This window comes from Hemibagrus wyckioides, linkage group LG03, assembly GCF_019097595.1.
Source record: "Hemibagrus wyckioides isolate EC202008001 linkage group LG03, SWU_Hwy_1.0, whole genome shotgun sequence".
NCBI lineage: Eukaryota > Metazoa > Chordata > Actinopteri > Siluriformes > Bagridae > Hemibagrus > Hemibagrus wyckioides.
Window position 1 is genome coordinate 10616783 of NC_080712.1, and position 19716 is coordinate 10636498.

Consider the following 19716-nt stretch of genomic DNA (forward strand, 5'->3'; position numbering starts at 1 on the left):
ATGTAAGTGATTCGAGGAACTAAACCAGTTTTGTAGCTGTTCTGCAACTTCAAATGTAACAATCAATGGAAGAAAAGTTATAAAGCGTCATTAATTATTAAACAGACAATTGTTAGTGTTGGCAAATTGCTTTGGTATATGAAGCTTAAAACACTCCAGGGTGTGTGCTGTTAGGGAAAATAATCAATTACTGATTGGAACACATATTATGCTGTTACCCTGGGCTGGGGCATGCAGGCGAGTGCATGGGACTCAGCCGGGCACAGCCCGAAAGAGCGACGTAGGCCCGCCTTCCCATAGGCCCACCATATGCAGGAAGGAGCATAAGGGGCTGGTGCTATGTGATTTGGGTAGCAGTCATGGGCAGGGGTCTCGACGACCCAAACCCTGTTTAAAGAATCTGGCCCTTGGGACATGGAATGTCACCTCACTCGGGGGGAAGGAGCCTGGGGCCAAGCGAGCTGCAGCCCGGTTGGAAGAGACCCTGGGGAAGACCCAGGACACGCTGGAGGGACTATGTCTCTCGGCTGACCTGAGAACGCCTCAGAATTCCCCCGGAAGAGTTGGAGAAAGTGGCTAGGGAGAGGGAAGTCTGGGCATCCCTGCTTAGATTGCTGCCCCCGCTACCCGGCTACGGATAAGCGCGAGACAATGACATGAGCACAAACAGTCTTTATGATCACAGCGGCAGTTCTAAGATAAAACTCAGGTTAGATTATTATTAAAGAAAGAATAAACATTGGGCACCTATAACAGGGAATTGCAAATCTTCAGGGTATCCATATTAGACTGGCCATAATTTTAGTTTTGCTAGTTAGATATCAAAAAGATAAAATTATCTAAACTTAGGACATGTGCTCTACATACATGTGCAAAGTTCAGGAATTGAAACGGCTTTGTTCTGCATTGAAAGTGAGAACTCCTTTCTAAACCAGCTAAACATCTGTCACACAAATTTAGATCAGTAACAGTTAGTGTCATGCTCTTCAAAGCTGAATCAATAATTAATAATATTTAAAATAATTTAAATTGACGATCTAGTGAAGTGATCATTAGATTTCCTTTAGAACATACTGTATGATCCTCTATTCACTAAAGGTTACTGAATAAACATAGACATCTCAGTAAATTCAGCATTTCAGGAGTAAACGTCATTTTTAAAAACATTTAGACATGATATAGTCATGGATCCAGTAATAATTCCCCAACAGACACTAATGTCAGAGTGCGAGAGGCACATCTTCACATAACAACTATAATACATTAAATACACATGATGAGTAGGATGGTCATCCTTTAACATGGCCATAAGAATAACCATTAAGCTTGTGGTTTTGCTGTAATGTAGGCAAAACGCAAATGCACAGTTATATATGTTTAATGTTTTCCATAAAGGTCATTAACGTTCAGAGTTAAAATGCATAATGAAGCATTCTGTCTGTGTGATCCATAATGCTTACAATATCCTGAAGTAGACTTAATTAAATTAAATTCAGTTTTTATTTATATTATGTTTTTAACAATGGACATAGTCCCAAAGGACTTTTTAGAAATATATATGTTCAGGTTATAAATTTATCCCTAATGTGCAAGCCAGAGGTGACGATGGCCAAGAAAAAAAAACTCCTTGTGACAAGATGTGAAAGAGGAAACTCAAACTCAGTATTGAACCAGACACCAGATAGTGTGCTTATAAATAATTTTCTGTCTACATCCATGTACTATATGGTCAAAAAGTGCAATTGTATAACCAAGAAATTCCTTTTAGGTTTAACAATTAAATCCAAATAGGAGAATACATAAGTATGAAACCTTGAGAGAAACTAAACTCAAAAGGGAACCCATATAAGCCATAGGATATATAAAAGTATATTATTCCAAACAAACAGGTCTAACCTCCAGAGAATATTTGGTTTAGAATATTGTTAATAATAATCCTGTGATGAGCCCAAATAGTCTTTATGATCACAGCAGCAGTTCTGAGATACAACTCAGCAGTATCCAGGTGAGATTATTATTAAAGAAAGAATAAACATTGGGCATCTATAACAGGGAATTGCAAAACTTCAGGGTATCCATGTTAGACTGGCCATAATTTTACTTTTGCTAGTTAGATGTCAAAAACTTTAGGACATGTGATCTGCATGTGGTTCTTTGAGACTTCCCGGTAGCAACATGCAGCTAAATACACACACACACACACACACACACACACACAGAGATGCACGGAAATGTGTACACATGCCAGCTAAACATCTGTCACACAAATTTAGATCAGTAACAGTCAGTGTCATGCTCTTCAAAGCTGAATCAATAATTAATAATATTTAAAATAATTAAAATTGACGATCTAGTGAAGTGATCATTAGATTTTCTTTAGAACATACTGTATGATCCTCTAGTCACTAAAGGTTACTGAATAAACATAGACATCTCAGTTAATTCAGCATTTCAGGAGTAAACGTCATTTTTCCAAACAGACATGATATAGTCATGGATCCAGTAATAATTCCCCAACAGACACTAATGTCAGAGTGCGAGCGGCACATCTTGTACAAGATGTTTTTTTGCAATTACTCCACCAAAGCAAATACCCATACAGACATTCATACAGTCAATTATTTAATAGAAACATGTATCTAAGGCATTTTACAAATTACCACACATAAAAGGAAGGATCACATAACAACTGTAATACATTAAATACACGTGATGAGCAGAATGGTCATCCTTTAACATGGCCATAAGAATAACCATTAAGCTTGTGGTTTTGCCGTAATGTAGGAAGTTCAAAAGGGCTCTTTCCTTTCTTTCTCCCATAAACATGTTCACACCAGGCCAAAGCACCAGGTTCCAAGAAAAGTTGGGACACTAGCACTATAAGCAGGTCATAGACAGATCATGATTGCGGTCATTCAAAAGCTATGCTGAGTGCTGCACATCATGATTTGATTCTCTTGAAACAAGAGCTTTCGAAGAGACAGAGCAAAGGAGAGAGAGAGAGAGAGAGAGAGAGAGAGATGCAGAGGTAATGAAAGTGTGAGGGGGGTGGTAGAGAAAATGGACTTGACTCAATACAAATTGATGAATAAGATTGCATTAAATGCAATAAGGAGCAAAGTGGTTTGAGAGCAAGAGCTGGGAGAAAAATGGACAGAAAAAAGGAAAAGGTGGATAAGAAATGTGGGATTTGTTGACGGAACATATGAGAGGAACAGAAAGATCAGTCGCAACATTTTAAACCTTCAGAAAATACGCTGAAGTGTGTAAGGGGCCTCATAGGCACAGGGATGACAAACCTATGCTAAACAATCTATGATAGACAAACCATGAGTGATAATCATTAAAAGGAAAGTGTGAATAAAGTCGCTTAAACAAATGAAGTAATAAAAATGTGCAAAAATGTCTGGTTTATGCTGAATACACTTCATAAACTCATACACTTAATGACTTACATCAAAGCTGCATTCTGTGTGTGTGGGTGTGTGTGTGTGTGTGAGAGAGAGAGAGAGAGAGTATAAGTGTGTGTATAAAAGTATAACTTTCCCAATATATATCCAAACAGTTAACCCACTGACTTAATGTTAATCACAATCAACCTAATAAACCTCTTTCTAGTAGATACACAGATCCTGATATAACCATTAAGGAAAATTTCTTAGATACTGCAGCAGTATTCATCAATCATTCTTTAATAAACCGAAGAACAATAAAGTAATAAAGGAAAAAAGAACTCTATTAATTGACTCCCAGTCTGTTTTTTACTTGTTTTAATGGGCTTAATGGATTAGCGGCATCATATATTGGGGACTGTCTGTACTTCATATAGTGACTTCCAAAAGTCTGGGAGGTAAAAATGCCTCCATTTAGCATTTTCTTTTTTTTGTAATTTAATAAATTGATTTTCATGTTATAAATTGTATTAGTGACGTCACCTTCAGTACAATATAGAATCTATATCAATATCAGTATAGAAATTTCAGAGTTTCTTAGTATTTGAATTGTCCCTTTTTTGTTTTAATGATAGCGTTCACTCCAGACACAGACTGCACAAGTTGTGTAAATTGCACAAATGTGTAAAACCTAACAATGTATATTAAATCAAACCCATCACATTTTGTAAGTTGTGAGTGGCATGAGGAAAAATCGGACCTTTTTTAAATCACACATTTGCTTACATTTAAATAAACACCTAGAAATAGACATATGCCTAAATATACACCTAACAGAATATTCAATATTTAAAATATTGAACAGCTTTCATAGCTATAAATAGATTGTAATTCTAACAGAAAAAAAGGTCAACAAAAAATGTGGAGAAGCAGCTTTCTATGTTAATTCAGCTACAAACTCAGTGATTTACTAGTGAGGATCAAACTCTATATGATATCAGTGATGTCTAAAAAATATTGATTAAAGCAAAACTTTAAAACTATAGATTGTCCTTTTTATTGTCCGCAGCTACTCTGTGAGAAATTTTCTAGTTTACTTGAAATGTTGAATGTCAAATTCTCTTTTTTCTTTCATCACCATGTATAAAACAAACCATTCCAACATAAATGAGGAAGATGGATGTTGTCTTGTGAAGATCTTGCAATATATACTGCTCATGGATGAATACTTTAAGACAGGCCATGTCAGCATAAAAGTGGAGAATGACTGTAAAACAGTAAAAAGCAGTTTCAGTGATGTGAGGACAGAGACCCTGACCTAACGGACATGAGCGTTCGAGTCGAAATGGAGTGATCAGACAGAGTTAATGTGCACTAATGTGTGTGTGCATGTGTGAGCATAGTATCGAGTTACACTTGCTTGGACACTGACAGTCTCCTTTGTCTGCCTCTTTAACTCCAACATAGTCTCTCTGGTTCCACTTTGAAACCATAGCATCAACAATCAACCTTAAAATCTTTCCATCCTCTGTGACCGCTCCCTTCGTCTGGTTCCTTGTCTTCCTGTTTTGCTCCTTACCCCCCATATTTCACAAACCACATTCCAAACAGGCTCTTCTTATAACCAAACACTCTTTCCACTTTTCCTTGTCAAAAACCACAACGAGGCATCCACTTACTGACATTATGTTTAGAAAGGTTTGCTTTATATGTGTGTGGTTGATCATGGAACAGAGCCAAGATGCAAACTACACTGCAGAGAACAATGCAATTAATATACCATAAAAAACCCCACACCAGACTCAGAAAGATGAAGGAATAGAAACGAGTGGCTGCTTATAGAAAATAGGGTTTTAATGAGAACTTACAGTCTGTTGTTCAAAAAACTGGACTGAACACAGCAACATTTTGGCTCATACTGAACATCCACACAAAAACCTGACACCAAGCATCAATAAATATCGGTTTAAAATGACAAGGGCACCAGAATAACGAAAACACTTAAATACTTACAGAATATATTTATAACACAATCATCAGCAATGATGCAAAAGTGCATTTGGGGTTGTTATAAATTATTATCTGTTTTGAGACTTCATTTTAAGAATAAACCACAACAGGAAATGTTAAAACGACAGGGTGATGTGATGTTACTACCCTAAAGCTGATTATTTACCAATTATAATATATCCTGAAGTGCTTTATTCCTCTTATATCCCAGCAGTATGCCAATGCTTACAACTGTATTTATTGAACACTGGCATACACTTCATATTTTTTGCCTGTTTTCTGTTAGGTTTAATGCTGTGAAACCTTTGTGAAACATTCATTTATTAATTTTTATATTCATAAAACGATGGCACATCAATTTCTTTTGTATGTTTCTGAAACAAGACAGTTCATGTTATCACTTACATTATAAACAGTTCTTATCAGACTCTCATTTTTTCTCTCTCTTGAACTTAATAAGACAAAAAAAATGCGGCTTAAATGTTATTCAAAATGCAAAGCTCTCTGTCCCATGTTGAAAAAAGGAAAAGGAACAGCTGTACCTCTGATTGTTGCAAAGTGCTGGCATCAGGGACTCCTTCTTAAGAATGTTAAATAAACATCTCCTCACAGAAACCTCATATCTACATTTAAAAAAAGTTTTGAACGTCCACTATACAAGTCCCAGTAAATTGTTAATATAAAATGATAATATATTAGTATGAGTATGAGCATGAATTTAAAACTAAAGACTTGGTTTAAAAAAAGTGCTGTGTTAGAAAATTAATAAAACACCTTCTGACCAATCAGAATGGAGAATTTAACGCAATAGCAAAACATAATAATAATAATATTTTCTAATAATACTTTTAGCTTTGTAAAAGCAGTTTAAGTAACACTAAGACCTGAGGGGTATCAGACTCCGATCTTAATTTCTAAAGCCTTCATGAGCTAAATTTGTGTGAAAAGCCTTTCAGGACTTGACTATAACTTCCCTGTTTAAAACTCTCAGACCCATTTAAACTATTTAAAGAGTTACAGTGAGTTGCAAAAGTCTGAGAGCACTCGTGAAAATGCTTCTGTTTTAATTTTTTTTTACATTGATTTCCTAATTTTTTTATTTATTCATTATAATTTTTTTTGTCAAATATATTTACAGGTATTTCTTAGTATTTGGCATGTCACCTTAAGTGTGCACTCAAGCGGACACAGACTACAGAATTTTGTGTAAAACCTGATCCATGCAGTGTCGCCTAAACACATGCTTCAGTGGAAGGGATAAAACTGGGTTAACATGGTGATTATCACACATTTGCTTAAATTTAAATAGTGACCGAGAAGTTTTGGACCCCAATGTATTCACATAACATATGCTACTTGCTAGAAACATCAAAGTTAAGCAGGTTAGCCAGTAATACACGTTATTGTGTGTTATATAGAAATGCATAACATTTTTCAGAGAAAGAATATGTAAAAGAAAACACACGGGTTCTTAAGGGACAGGCCAGGATGACTCCATTATCCTGTCTCTTTCCTTCATGCTGTATTTCGCTGCGTTTCTCAGTCTGAGCCAGACTCCTCTGAGCTGGGAGTGCTGCTCGCTTGTTTCTCTTCATTATCCGAGCCCTGGTGTGTGTCAAGACACAGGCAAACAGTAGACAATTAGTCTGCTTGAGAAAAGCAGCATTTTCAGCAACAGAACATTTTCAGCAACAGGTGATGGTCCTTTTCTTGGCATCAGAGTTATTATGAGACTTTCAGACATTGACTGACAGATGTTTAAAAGGCGGAATTAACTTTTACCACACTTGTCTGTATATTGATCATAATTAATTACATAATTGATGCAGTTACACATTGAACACTTTTTCAGCAGACTTTTTTCAAAATAAGACAGCCAATTATTTTCTTTTCTTTATTACGGTTAAATTTCAGGTTTTAAAAAACCCTCCACCTAAAATTAAGCTTAGCATTAACATTGTGTGTGTGTGTGTTCCAACCTTGCGCTTACGGCCTTTTCCATGGTTGGACTCGGACGAACTCTCCTCACTTGAGATGAACTCTGGACTCTTAAAGCTGTCATTTCCGGCTGTCCTGCTCTTCTCTCGTTCCCTCCCTCCACCTAACTTCTTTTTCTTTCTCTCGTCACTCTTTCCTCCCTTCTTTCTTGGCCTTCATGGAAAAAAAGGGAAAAATAATACACAGCAAATGAGAAATGAGTCATGGTTATTTCCCCATTACAGATCATTACAGTTATTATAAGCTATCACAGTGCCTTGTCCATTAAAGCCATATTAGCATGGTCAGAGATATGTGTGTTAGACTGTTCATTTGGATTATTGCAGGATTTCAGTAGAAAAATAATACTGAATACTAATACTGAACATCCCTAATACACTGTGAATAACTACATCTGGATCAAAGCTGATGTTTTGTCATTGTCTTAGACTAAACACTAATCCAAACTTTGGGTCTTTTGTCTTATCTGGAGTTAAACTGTGAGTATAATGTGAGGGTATGTAGTAGTAATTATTTTAAGAAGCCAACTTTGACTAAAAAGTTTTTTGAACAGATTGTGTGAAGTACTTTTTTGAGGTGCCTCCACTGTTTTCTCTGTACTCTTTCATCGCTCGCTCATATTCTTTCTTTGCTTCCTCAGCTTTCCCTTCCCACTCCTGTCAAAAAGTGAATACAGTGACACATAGATAAAAAATTTAGCAAATAGAATTCAAACAATCTTTGAAAATGTGAACATGACAACATTTTCATTTGGAGCATGTTAAGGTCTTTTGTGGGAAAGACCTTAAAAGTGCTTAAGCACATCAAGGACAGCGCTCAGAAGTTTCTCTTTTTTATGCACTGCCTGGGACTTAAATCTGATAATGAAATCAATCCACTCCCAAAATATTCACTCATTTAAACACAGCATGAAAACATCAGCATGAAACAGGATGATCACCTCTTTCTTGTCTTTGCTCAGCTGCTTCCACATCTCACCAGCCTTCTTTAAAATCTCAGTGACTGAGATGCCAGGGTTTTCAGATTTAATGCGATCTCTGCTGGAATTGAGCCACAGCATATAAGCACTCATTGGCCTCTTGGGGGCGCTGCTGTCCTTCGTCTTCTTCTGCACATGTCCATGAAATATATAGAAGATTAAACTCGTATTAAACACTAACTCTTTGCTGGTAAAATTTATTAATGCTCCATCAGCATATGCTTCTTTTCAGACTATTAGATATCAACTGCCTATAAATTGTCTTTTTTTTTTTTATTTCTGTCTTCTTTTGTACCCTGGTACCTCAGTAATTGAGGGCCTCAATGTTTTTGTCACCCTTGAGATTCAGTCACCCAAACAACACAATTATTTTCTCTAATAATTAGTAGCTTGACATAGATTTGACAAAAGGGTTAAACAAAAAAAGTTAACAAACACAAAACATCCACAGTACGCATGTTAATATATCAAATCCTTACGCAGTAGGATCATATATAATATAACATATGCAAAAAATCTTAGCTATTCTACAGAAATTTGAAGATGCCTACAAAATTAATGCATTTGCAAAATTTTTGGGTGCCACTTATTTACTATGTTGAGCAGTAAAAAAATAAAACTATTGTTGAACATTTCTATTAAACTGTAGTTTGCCTTAAAACTGTAGGTTGATTGGCAATTCTAAATTGCCCAATAGGAGTGAGTGTGTGTGGTTGTCTGTCTATATGTGGCCCTGCGATAGACTGGCGACCTGTCCAGGGTGTACCCCTGCCTTTCGCCTAATGTGTGCTGGGATAGGCTCCAGCAGACCCCCGTGACCCTAATAAGGAATAAAGTGGGTATAGAAAATGAATGGATGGATGGAAATATTACATTTAGGGAAATCTTTTTTCTACTAAAAATACAAAAAGTAGGCATAAAATGGGCATATTTATGTAAAATAATGTAGTGTACCCAGAAACTACACAATATTTTATGACACAAAAACACGTCACATGTCCAGTACTAATTTAAAAGCATTTTTTAAGCATATCCTTCAGTAACTGCTATGAATTATTCAATAACTACACTAAAACACATATGAAAGGTGTGAGCACTGTTAGACTGTATACACTTATGAGGCTAACTCCACCGCAATGCTTCCTGTTGTGTAGAGTGATTTTATCTATGTAACGCCTACATGCCCTCTGCCTTCACCTCCTTTTTGTGCTTTCCCTCCTTCACAGTTTTGGCTTTCTTGACTGGTTTCTTCTTTTTGTCTTCTTCACTGTCTGCACCTTCAGCACTACTTTCACTGGCTGAGGCTTTACTGTCATACCTGAAACACACAGATTCAGTTAACCCACCCACTACTGTAAATCAATGGTAAAAATGTTCAAGTTGGGTAATAGGGTAATTATTCAAAGCCACATACTCTTCCGCGACATCATCATCTTCATCTCCAGGGTTAAATGATTCATCTGTGATGAGAGAGCATGTCAGCATTCAGACCCTTACAATCATATACATGGCTTGCATAATTAGCTAGGTTAGCTGTCACTCACCGCTGCCAGCCTCTGAGTCATCACTGTCGTTGGCCTCCTCACGGATCTTCCCCTCCTGCTTCATGCGCTCCAGGTACGCGTCATGCTGATCCTCATCTGAGTCACTGTACATGTCTTCTCTGACCTTCATACCCTACCATCATGGAAATGAAATCAATTGCATCATGACTGTTCAAACATTCGGAAATGCATTCAATCTCAAGGTTAGTCATTTCCACACTAAAGCCACCTTACCCAATCAACAATAACACACATTACAGCCATTCTTACTATTATTCACACACAGTGGTCCCACAGTCTTTTCCAAACCCTCAATCAATGGTTGTGGTCATAAACCTGTTAGTACATGTTCCTTGATATACACTTTTAATGTCCATTGGTGCATGTGTTACAAGTCTGAAAACTCTGTGTGTTTTGAACACAACTATTGCAACCCAAAGTAATCAAGACCAAGCAAATTGTGCACCTGAGTGTTTCACATAACATCAAAGTGCATCTGCAGGTATCCTCGAACTAAAGATGTATATTTTAAATCATTTGCAATATCAAATGTAGTTTTTTCCTGCAGTTTTCTCCTTTTTTGGCCTGAAGGTTATCACATGCTTCCTCTGAGACATGTTAAGCCAGCCAACCACACCATTTCAAACTGCATAACGCACATAGTAGAAAGTGCTAGCTAGCCCCCTTCCACATATATTCACTCAAAGATGCCTATGTTTGGCTATTTCACTATGTGATTGACAGAGAGTAGTATTTTCCTATACAGAGAGGTTATGGGGCAAACACTTTCATGCAACCTGGGAGCTCAAATCAAATAAACACCAACTTGCAGGGTTTGGACAGTAGTTGGTAATAAATTTTCTATAACAGCAGCTCTGAGAGTAGCACAGAAGGGTCATTCAAATCACAGGTTCATAGCAAATTGCTCATGCTGTCTGGAACAGCTGGACAGTTCCCTGTCAGGCCCTGAGAGGGCGCTGGCAGGTGAATCTCAGAAGTCTGCTTCTTTGTGTGTATTTTGTGCCACGCCTTTCCCATTGTTCTCTATCCTGTTGTATCACCGGTTCCCCATTTAACCTTAATGTTTAACCCTATAAATAGGGATCCTTGCGTACCTGTGTTTTTTTCGGTCATTGGTGAATGGTCTGTGTTTAATGTGCTATGTTCTGGTTAGAGTGATGTCCAAGTTCATGTCCAGGGTTTTGTTTGTTTAAGTTTAGTTCATGCCATGTTGTGTCTATGTGATTAGGTTAGTCTTCCCCATGTCTGTCTAAGTCAACGTTCTTTGAATTCCGTGTATGGGTCTGTCTCTATGGCGTGCCGGCGCACGCACCACTAGGTTCAGGTTCGAGCCCCACACAGGGTGGGGGCGCCCGGACGTGACACATGCTAAGAGCCCATTCACACAAACATTTTTGGCACGTGTTTCGTATGCATATACAGTGGCTTATTGCTTTTGGAAGAAATTCTTTGTATTAACTTGTTTCAGTGTATACTAGTTCAACTATAAGTAGCTAACATTTTAGTGCACACCCTAGTGACTCCTGTCTTACCCTATTGACCTTTATCCAGCAATTGAGGTCAAATTTTGCAGCCTAAAATGTGAGACAATGTAACCTGAAATGAAACCATGAAAATCGAAGACGTGGAAAATATAATTTCATACTAATGAGGACTTGAAGGTGCTGCAGTCACTCTATATCAGAAGACACATCTTGCTGTTATTTACTCTCATAAATGAATGCATAGCAAACATTTGATTAAAGGAGCACTCAAACTACAAGGTTCGTACCAACCTTTTTCTACAGGAACACAAAGGTACACACACACAACACAAAGACACAAAGGAGAATGAGTTGATCTAATGAAGACAACAAACATTCTGAAGATATGACTGATATACACTGATCAGGCATAACATTATGACCACTTCCCTAATATTGTGTTAGTCCCCTATTTGCTGCCAAAACAGCCCTGACCCATTGAGGCATGGACTCCACTAGATCCCTGAAGGTGTGCTGTGGTCTGGAACCAAGATGTTACTAGCAGATCCTTTAAGTCCTGTAAGTTGTGAGGTGGGTCCTCCATGGCCCCCACCTCGCAACTTACAGGACTTGAAGGATACTTAAAGGACTTAAAGGATACTAACAGGACTTAAAGGATACTTTTGATAGATACTGACCACTGCAGACCGGGAACACGCCAGAAGAGCTGCAGTTTTGGAGATGCTCTGATCCGGTCATCTAGCCATTACAATTTGGCCCTTATGAAACTTGCTCAAATCTTTACTTTTTCCTGCTTCTAACACATCAACTTTGAGGACAAAATGTTCACTTGCTGCCTAATATATCCCACCCACTAACAGGTGCCATGATGAGGAGATAATCAACATAATGATAATCAATGTTATTCACTTCACCTGTCAGTGCTCATAATGTTATGCCTGATCAGTGTATGATGCATGGGAATGGTACGCTGGACTCTAAATGACCTACCTCTTTAAAGCCTCTGTTCTTGATGCTGAGTTTCTTAGCATTGACAAAATCAAACAACTTTCCGTACTCTTCTCTAAAAGAAGGGATAGAAGAAGAGAGCAGTGGGTTGAACAGGCAGCACATTAAAGCAGTGCATGTTCTCAGCTTGGCATCAGTACTGACTGTAATAGTGCTTAAATGTATGTAAAGGTAGTGAGTAAATAATTACCTTGCATATGTCTGCATAAGTGTCTTGTATTGTTTAGTTTTATAATTACAGTAAGGTCTTGCAGTATTAAATCAAGCCTGGCTAAAATTACTCATTTATGATCAGTTGTAATATTAGTTTGGTGTGACGGATATAAAATCAAAATCATGCTACTAAATCTTATACCCATTGAGAGGTATTGTAAAGAGAACTGCAATATTTTACACTGAAGACAACACTCAATGGTAATAGAAAAATGTAATAAACACTGGAGTAGATTGAATTAAATTAGATCGCATTATACAGTATAGTCGCATATTTCCAACTGCTTGTAGGCTTCCATCATAAGAATACGAGTGAGTGATAATTGAGGGAGGATGCCACTCATCCTGGACAGAGAGCACAGGCAATTTTGCTTGACTGGCTCCTGGCCATGGATGGCTGTGGCATCCTTTGTGACACTTTTTAGCTGAACCACTCAGGAGACTGAAAAGTAGATATATACTATATACTAAGATATATAGTATATAGATATATATACTATAGATATATAGTATATAGGTATATACTAAAATGCTATAGATGTGTTAGACAAAGATTAGGTTAAAAAGTAGGTTGGTATTTCTTTTTAAGACCAGCTGTGAAACTGACCAATGACAAAGCATGACTTCTGTAATACTGAAACATCACATATTTGAAGAGATAACTGTGATCATGGGAAATGGCTTTCTACCTCTCAATGCTGCTGAATGTGTACTGGCTGCCCTGTTTCGTCTCAATTTCAAAATCAAAGGAGCGTGTGGTTGTGGTGCCTCTGGCGAAGTTCACACAAGCGATCTCCTCGAAGCGCAAGTGCACCGGAGGCTTGTGAACGTAGATGAAGCCCCTCTCCAGTGGATACAGCAAACCTGAGCTGGCCTTATAGGAGCAAGTGATACACTGTGCCCCAGAGTGACTTGTAAAGAGACAGAAAGAAATGAATGATTAATATGGCTACAGGAGTACGACATACCTAGTTTACATAATAGTGCTAACTGAATTGTAAGACTGTAAGTGAGTTGTGTGTTTGCATGTGTGCTGTGTCTGTGTTACCCCTGAAAGTTTCCAGGCACTGTGATCTTCCTGTTGACGAGAGCCTTCATAACCCTGCTGACCATCTCATACAGCGAGCCTGACATGTTCTTAGTCAGCTTTCCTTCAAATCGCCTCTCTACCTCTTCCCTGCAATGGAGAGAAAAGTCACCACAAGAGCATTTACGACTGCTCTCAAAAATGAAGTCTTTATTGAACAACTCTCTTTAATGCATCTTCTTTGTCCATGTCTTGGTTGTCTGTCAATCATGTTCTAACTTAGCATGTCTCTTATGAACCACATTCGGGTTTTAAAGTTTTTCATCTTACTCTTTCCTCCAACTCTCCAACTCTCGCTCACTCACTCGCTCATGTTGAGGGTGAGGTTGATGTCCTCGTCCTTGGAAAATAGCAGGATGAGAAAGTGGTAGCGGGTTTGTCCCTGTTTAATGGGTGGATCCAGACTGATCTGTTAAAGCAGAGATAAGAAGTGAGAAAACAGTGAGAAAAATATAAAAAGCTAAAAGAGTTTTGAGCTCCGAAAGCCTCAGAACCACTGCTTACAACGGTTGTATCAGCCTTCATCCATTTCTGTACTATTTCCAAAGAAAGGCCATGAATAGTGAACTTCTGGGGTTTTTGTATACAGTTGACACAATCTGGTATGAAACTTTTAAAGTTGAATCCCAATGATGAGGCAGCAACTAGCATTATTTGCAGAAGTGTGTAGTGAACTTTATGTAACCCGTGCTCTCCATACTCCACATTTTCCATAACATTTCCCCCACATTTCCTGTCACTCTACAGCCAAACGGAAAGGATTATTACCAATTAATCCAAAACAAAATTCACTTATATTAAATAACATATAATGGAGAGTTTACATTAAATTTTCCTTACATTAGAGTTTACATTAAATTCTAAATTACTTCAGAAACAGGAAAGATAAAACTTTGTGAAATCACTACATCACAGCTAAAAAATGCGGTACTTTTTTGCGTATAATTAAGCTGCAATCACCGTTTTTCTTTAAAAACTACCATGCTTTAAAATAACACAACCTAAGCACTACATGGTTTCCCTCAGAAATCACTGAAAATAGAATACAGTATAGACGTAATTAAATCAATCCCAACAAAAGTCTCTCCATATGCAAACATTTCCAGGTATAAAAAAACTTTTCTTTTACAAATCCAATTCCAAGCTTTGCCATTTGCTGCAGGATCTGTTATCTGATATATTTTCTCCGATATCCTCGACATTTTTGCTAATATTGGCCTGATACTGACACTGGGTATTGAATCAGTGCCTAACCTCTAAATGTTTTTTATTATTAAATTATTATTAAATACTATCTACATTATTGTGGCTCTTATCATAAAATCATAGGTTGAAAACACACACACACTGACACACATAGAGGAAAACAATTTCAACCATTGATATGCTCATTTATTGTAAATGATTTATGTTTATGCATCGTTTATGTACATGTATTTTTTTTTCTTTATGTACAATATTGACAATATATATCCATATATATCCAGATTTTTACTCCTTTTTTACATCTGCACCATCATTGTGTACCAAGAAAAAGCATTTTGCTTATCCTCTAGAACAAGAGGGCTTGTCATAAATTAGAGCAGAAAATACTTTCAGACCCTTCACTCACCACAAAGAACATCTGTCTCTGGTCTTTGTGAGGGAGCAGGAAGAGACGCAGCACTGTTGTGTAGGGGATCTTATAGTCAAATGTCTTACCATGCAGATGCAGGAAGGTGGGGTAGATACGTATATCATACCTGCCCAGAGAGAGTAACAAGACGTTTCACTCCACCAAAGCAATTCAAACTTAATCTTAACACATTATTCTGAATTTTTCAAGTGGAACATCTGACATAAAAATGGGTGAAGCATGGTATTTGTGTTTGTAAGCGTGTATGTATTTATGTATTTGTGTACCTTCCCCTGGGTGTGAGACACTGCAGCTCTCGGAAAATACACACAGCGTCTCCTGTAGCCTGAATCACATCTGCCTTAGAAAGAACATTCTGGGCAAATGCCTAAAAAAGAAAACAGCACAGTACACCATTTATTATCTTAATATTATAGTGTATCATGGTGTGTATAGTTTAGATTGTTAGCTAACTAAAATCCTAAGATAAAATACTCAAAATGATACTAATCAAAATTATATTATACATATAACTATGAATATAAAGATGTTATTTTTTGATTGCATTTTGTCTCATTTTTCTCTGTTCCTAATTTTAGAATAGAACTCCTGTTGTAGTCAATCATCTATTGCATACAATTCCACCTAAATAAAACATATATATGTTTAAGTGCTATAACAGCTATGAGACTCTATCCACTGCAGTGTGTGTATTCTGCTGATTCTGCTGCAGAGACTGTAGGAAGCACACACACTTTACACTAACTATATGTCTGGATTATGTGCATGCAAGTGGTGTCATATTCCATATTCAAACTCTGGATATTTGACCATTATGGCTGGAATATATCCTCTTGCTCGTAGAAATTTCATGCAGACACATTTACAGACTTGATTAGATAGCAAACAAGAAAGAATTATTCAACAAAACACACATTATCTAGCAGCATTTTTTTTTACACATAATATTAAAAATGCATCATTGTAAAGTTCAGTGACTGAAACTACAAAGTGCAAATTCAGTAAATGGTCTTTAAATGATTGCATATTAAATATTTACCTTATGTGTATCCAGTATGATGATGTATCAATAACTGTATTGATTATATGAATAATTCAAATCCTTAATTAAAATGTTCCTGCTGTAATAATAACCCTGAAGCTAGCTGCAACGGAAGGGTTTTCTTTAACACTCAGTTCACACTGTAATAGAATTTTGTTTCATTGCCTCCTTTTGGTGGAAAAGTGAGCTATCTACTGGTCATAGTAGGAAAACTATTAACGTCAAATTTTATCACAGGGGATAAAATGCCTGCTTTAGCAATAGTGCGGTTCAAATAAAACCATGGGGACATATAAGAACTAAATTTTGCCTAATTTACCTACACACACACACTCACCTCTACTGGGTCCGCCCCCTCATCTCCTGTAGAGGGTGGGACATAAAAACGCACCTCCATGAGCGACACCTCTGTATCATCATTCTGATGAAACTCTAGAGTGACTTCATTTTTTCCAGTGGTACACTGGGATACACTGGACAGCGGGATCTCAAACACAGGAGTGTCACTTACGTCAAATGACAGCAATGGGCCTAAACATAACATGCAGGAATAAAACACAAATGGACAATGGTGTAATATGAAAATATCATTCATGCCTACGTTTATGGTTGTCACACTGAAGTTGATTATTTCCCAATAACAGCATACCCCAAAACATACAGAAAATAAATGAACACCTTCCGACCAATCGGAATCAATTATTCTACAGTGATGCTGTATAACACTCACACTTTGCATTTCTAAAATGTTACCTTGACATTAACCTTGCCTATTATGAAATAATATGGAATAATTAAATCAAACAATTAGAAGCTTTGCTGACCGTTGAATTTAGCAGTGCCCCAGTTCCAGCCTTTCACACACATGTCTTTTTCAGTCAGCTCCACTTTGTAATTATCTTTGAAATACTCAGATATTTTTTCAAAGTCCTGTTAAAACCAAAAAGACACAAAAGTAAAGTTAGACTTATAAAATGTGTCTGCTTTCAGGCGCTACATCCTTTAGACTCACAGCATCTTTGAAGCCATCGTATTTGTAAATGTGTCCGGTGGTGGTGGACAGTTTGATGCCGTGGCCCAGGCAGACTCTCCTCCACTGGGCCTGACTGAGCTCTGGGACGGGGATACTGTCCACTTTGCCTGTCTTACTGCTTTTATACACCACCATCTGCTTACTGAATCGCAGACGCCCATCATTCTACGGCAAGGAACAGAATTGGAAAAGCAAGACAAAGAGTCCATTAGCGTAAACCAATGGAATTTTATCATGTAGATTTTTGTTTTTAACAAGATATAAAAAATTCAAAACAAAGCTCCCTGCCTTGTTCTCTACTTTTAACAAACACTCTATAACTTCTGTGTCTATAACTTCTCTTGTAACTATAACTTCATAAATATGTTATTACATTACTATATATTTTCATGGCAAGTCAGCAGTGTTTAACATAATGTATCTGACTAATAATAATACTGTATGACGTATGAGGATCAAAATTCAGGTAATAAAATACTTGGGGGGGATGCTGTTAATGGAAATTTTGACAGGGTGATGTGATATGACCCACACACAGCAGAGCTACTGTTACTGCCCTGCTTTATTTTCCAATAACAACAGTGAAAGTGTTTATTTATTAAATAATTACATTATACTTTCTATCCTTTTACAGTTAGTACATTTAATGATGTGAAATGTCTGTGAAACAATTTAGCCCTTTTATCATTTGTGTTATAAAAGCTTATAAAATATATATATATATATATATATATATACATAAAAAATTATATATATTATACATAAAACTGTTCCTGTACCAACCTGACTTCTTTTCTCTTTCTAGAATTTAATATATTGACAAAAGCCTGAAATCGCAAAAATGTTCCCCATATCTGAAACCACACAGTTCCAACTTCACCTCTGACTGACCCTGGAGACTCCTTCCATAAATGCTGCATAAATAAATCCTTGCAAAATGGACAAAAACTTAACCAAATGAACAATAAATTATTTTTTGTTGAACATATATGTTGAACATCTCCCAAACACAGTCCCTTCTTGAGGTGTCACATATGCTGCTTTACAAACAGTAACATAATTATACATCCATTAACGTTTTCAACAGTTAAAAAAGTATAATAAAAGAGAATTTAAGAAGAAAATGCAAAATCTTAGAAAACAATCTAAAGAAATGCCCAGTTAATTTTTTTTTATTTTTTTTACATTTTTCGATAAATTATTTCAGCCTCCTTCACAAGATTCGTTGAGTTAACTACATATGAACCTTTACAAGACCTTTTACTCACCCAGGAACCCTTGACCTCCTGGTAAATGTCACTAAACTCCAGAACGTCAGTCATGACAGCGACTTCTCTCTCACGTCCCAGCAATGATCACAATCTGCACCAGTAAGAGAAAAGAAATCAGCGTTCATGTCAGTGCTTGACTTTTTTTTAATAACATTTCTGCTTTTAAGAGGTCCATGAGCAGGTTAAAGATGATTTATGGTGGGGCTGGGCTGGTAAAACCACTTATACTGGGAATCATATGTGGAAACTGTCAGGGTAGAAAAATGTGAAACAGATCAGATGTTTAGACCTGATGTAAATATAGGAAATATTATATACTATGTGACAGAAGTGATGATATACTGCAATGTGCATGCTCTGTGACAATGTGAAGGTGGATGAATAAAATTCCCAAAGTGTAAGAGTTCAGATCAGCATAGCTCTCACTGTGATCTCGCCCTCTATAGTACAGGATAGTATGGTATAACCTTTCACGGCATCATACAGTGACACCACAGGCTAGCTAGCTGAATATACGCAGCGCAGCTAGTGCTAATAACGGTTTAGTATGCAGCTAGGCTAGCTTCTTTAGCCATTTCAGTGGGGCTTACGAGCAACCCATGTTAGCTTCTCTGTTCATAACCCAGGGGCACACCGAAGCGGCGATAATAATTGATCAAATGCATTTCCGCTCGTTAATCATTAACAGGCAGAATAATACAGTTAGATAATGTTATCAGCATTACTCTTTCTTCGGGAACGAGATAAAAACAGCAGTAGACCTGTTCCCTAGGATTGGGAGTCGATCCCACAAAAAAAAGAGTCGGTTCATTGGTTTCTGCCAGTGGGGATCATGAGTCAGGTCTGAAGCTTTGGAGTCGATTCTTCATTGTGCTCGCTTAAGAATTGACATTTTTTGTCCCTGGTTTAGAATTTGGATATATATATATATATATATATATATATTCACTGGTATTAGATTAATGATTGTTATATCTGTGTATTCCAAGTCAAATAGG

General features: G+C 37.1%; 1 protein-coding gene across 1 annotated transcript; it reads right to left on the reverse strand.

The window, feature by feature from the left end:
- Positions 1-5234: 5234 nt before the first annotated feature.
- On the reverse strand, positions 5235-19546 carry ssrp1b (structure specific recognition protein 1b). Its single transcript, XM_058381817.1, has 18 exons — positions 19444-19546; positions 18716-18809; positions 17427-17612; positions 17239-17344; positions 16752-16945; positions 15639-15739; positions 15349-15478; positions 14042-14145; positions 13698-13826; positions 13339-13560; positions 12419-12491; positions 9924-10056; positions 9794-9839; positions 9577-9697; positions 8341-8508; positions 7968-8056; positions 7382-7553; positions 5235-7007 (listed from the first exon to the last, which is right to left on the reverse strand). Exons 2-18 carry the CDS (start codon positions 18767-18769, stop codon positions 6942-6944), a joined length of 2094 nt encoding a protein of 697 aa, XP_058237800.1. The 5' UTR covers positions 18770-18809; positions 19444-19546; the 3' UTR covers positions 5235-6941.
- Between the last annotated feature and the right edge of the window lie 170 nt (positions 19547-19716).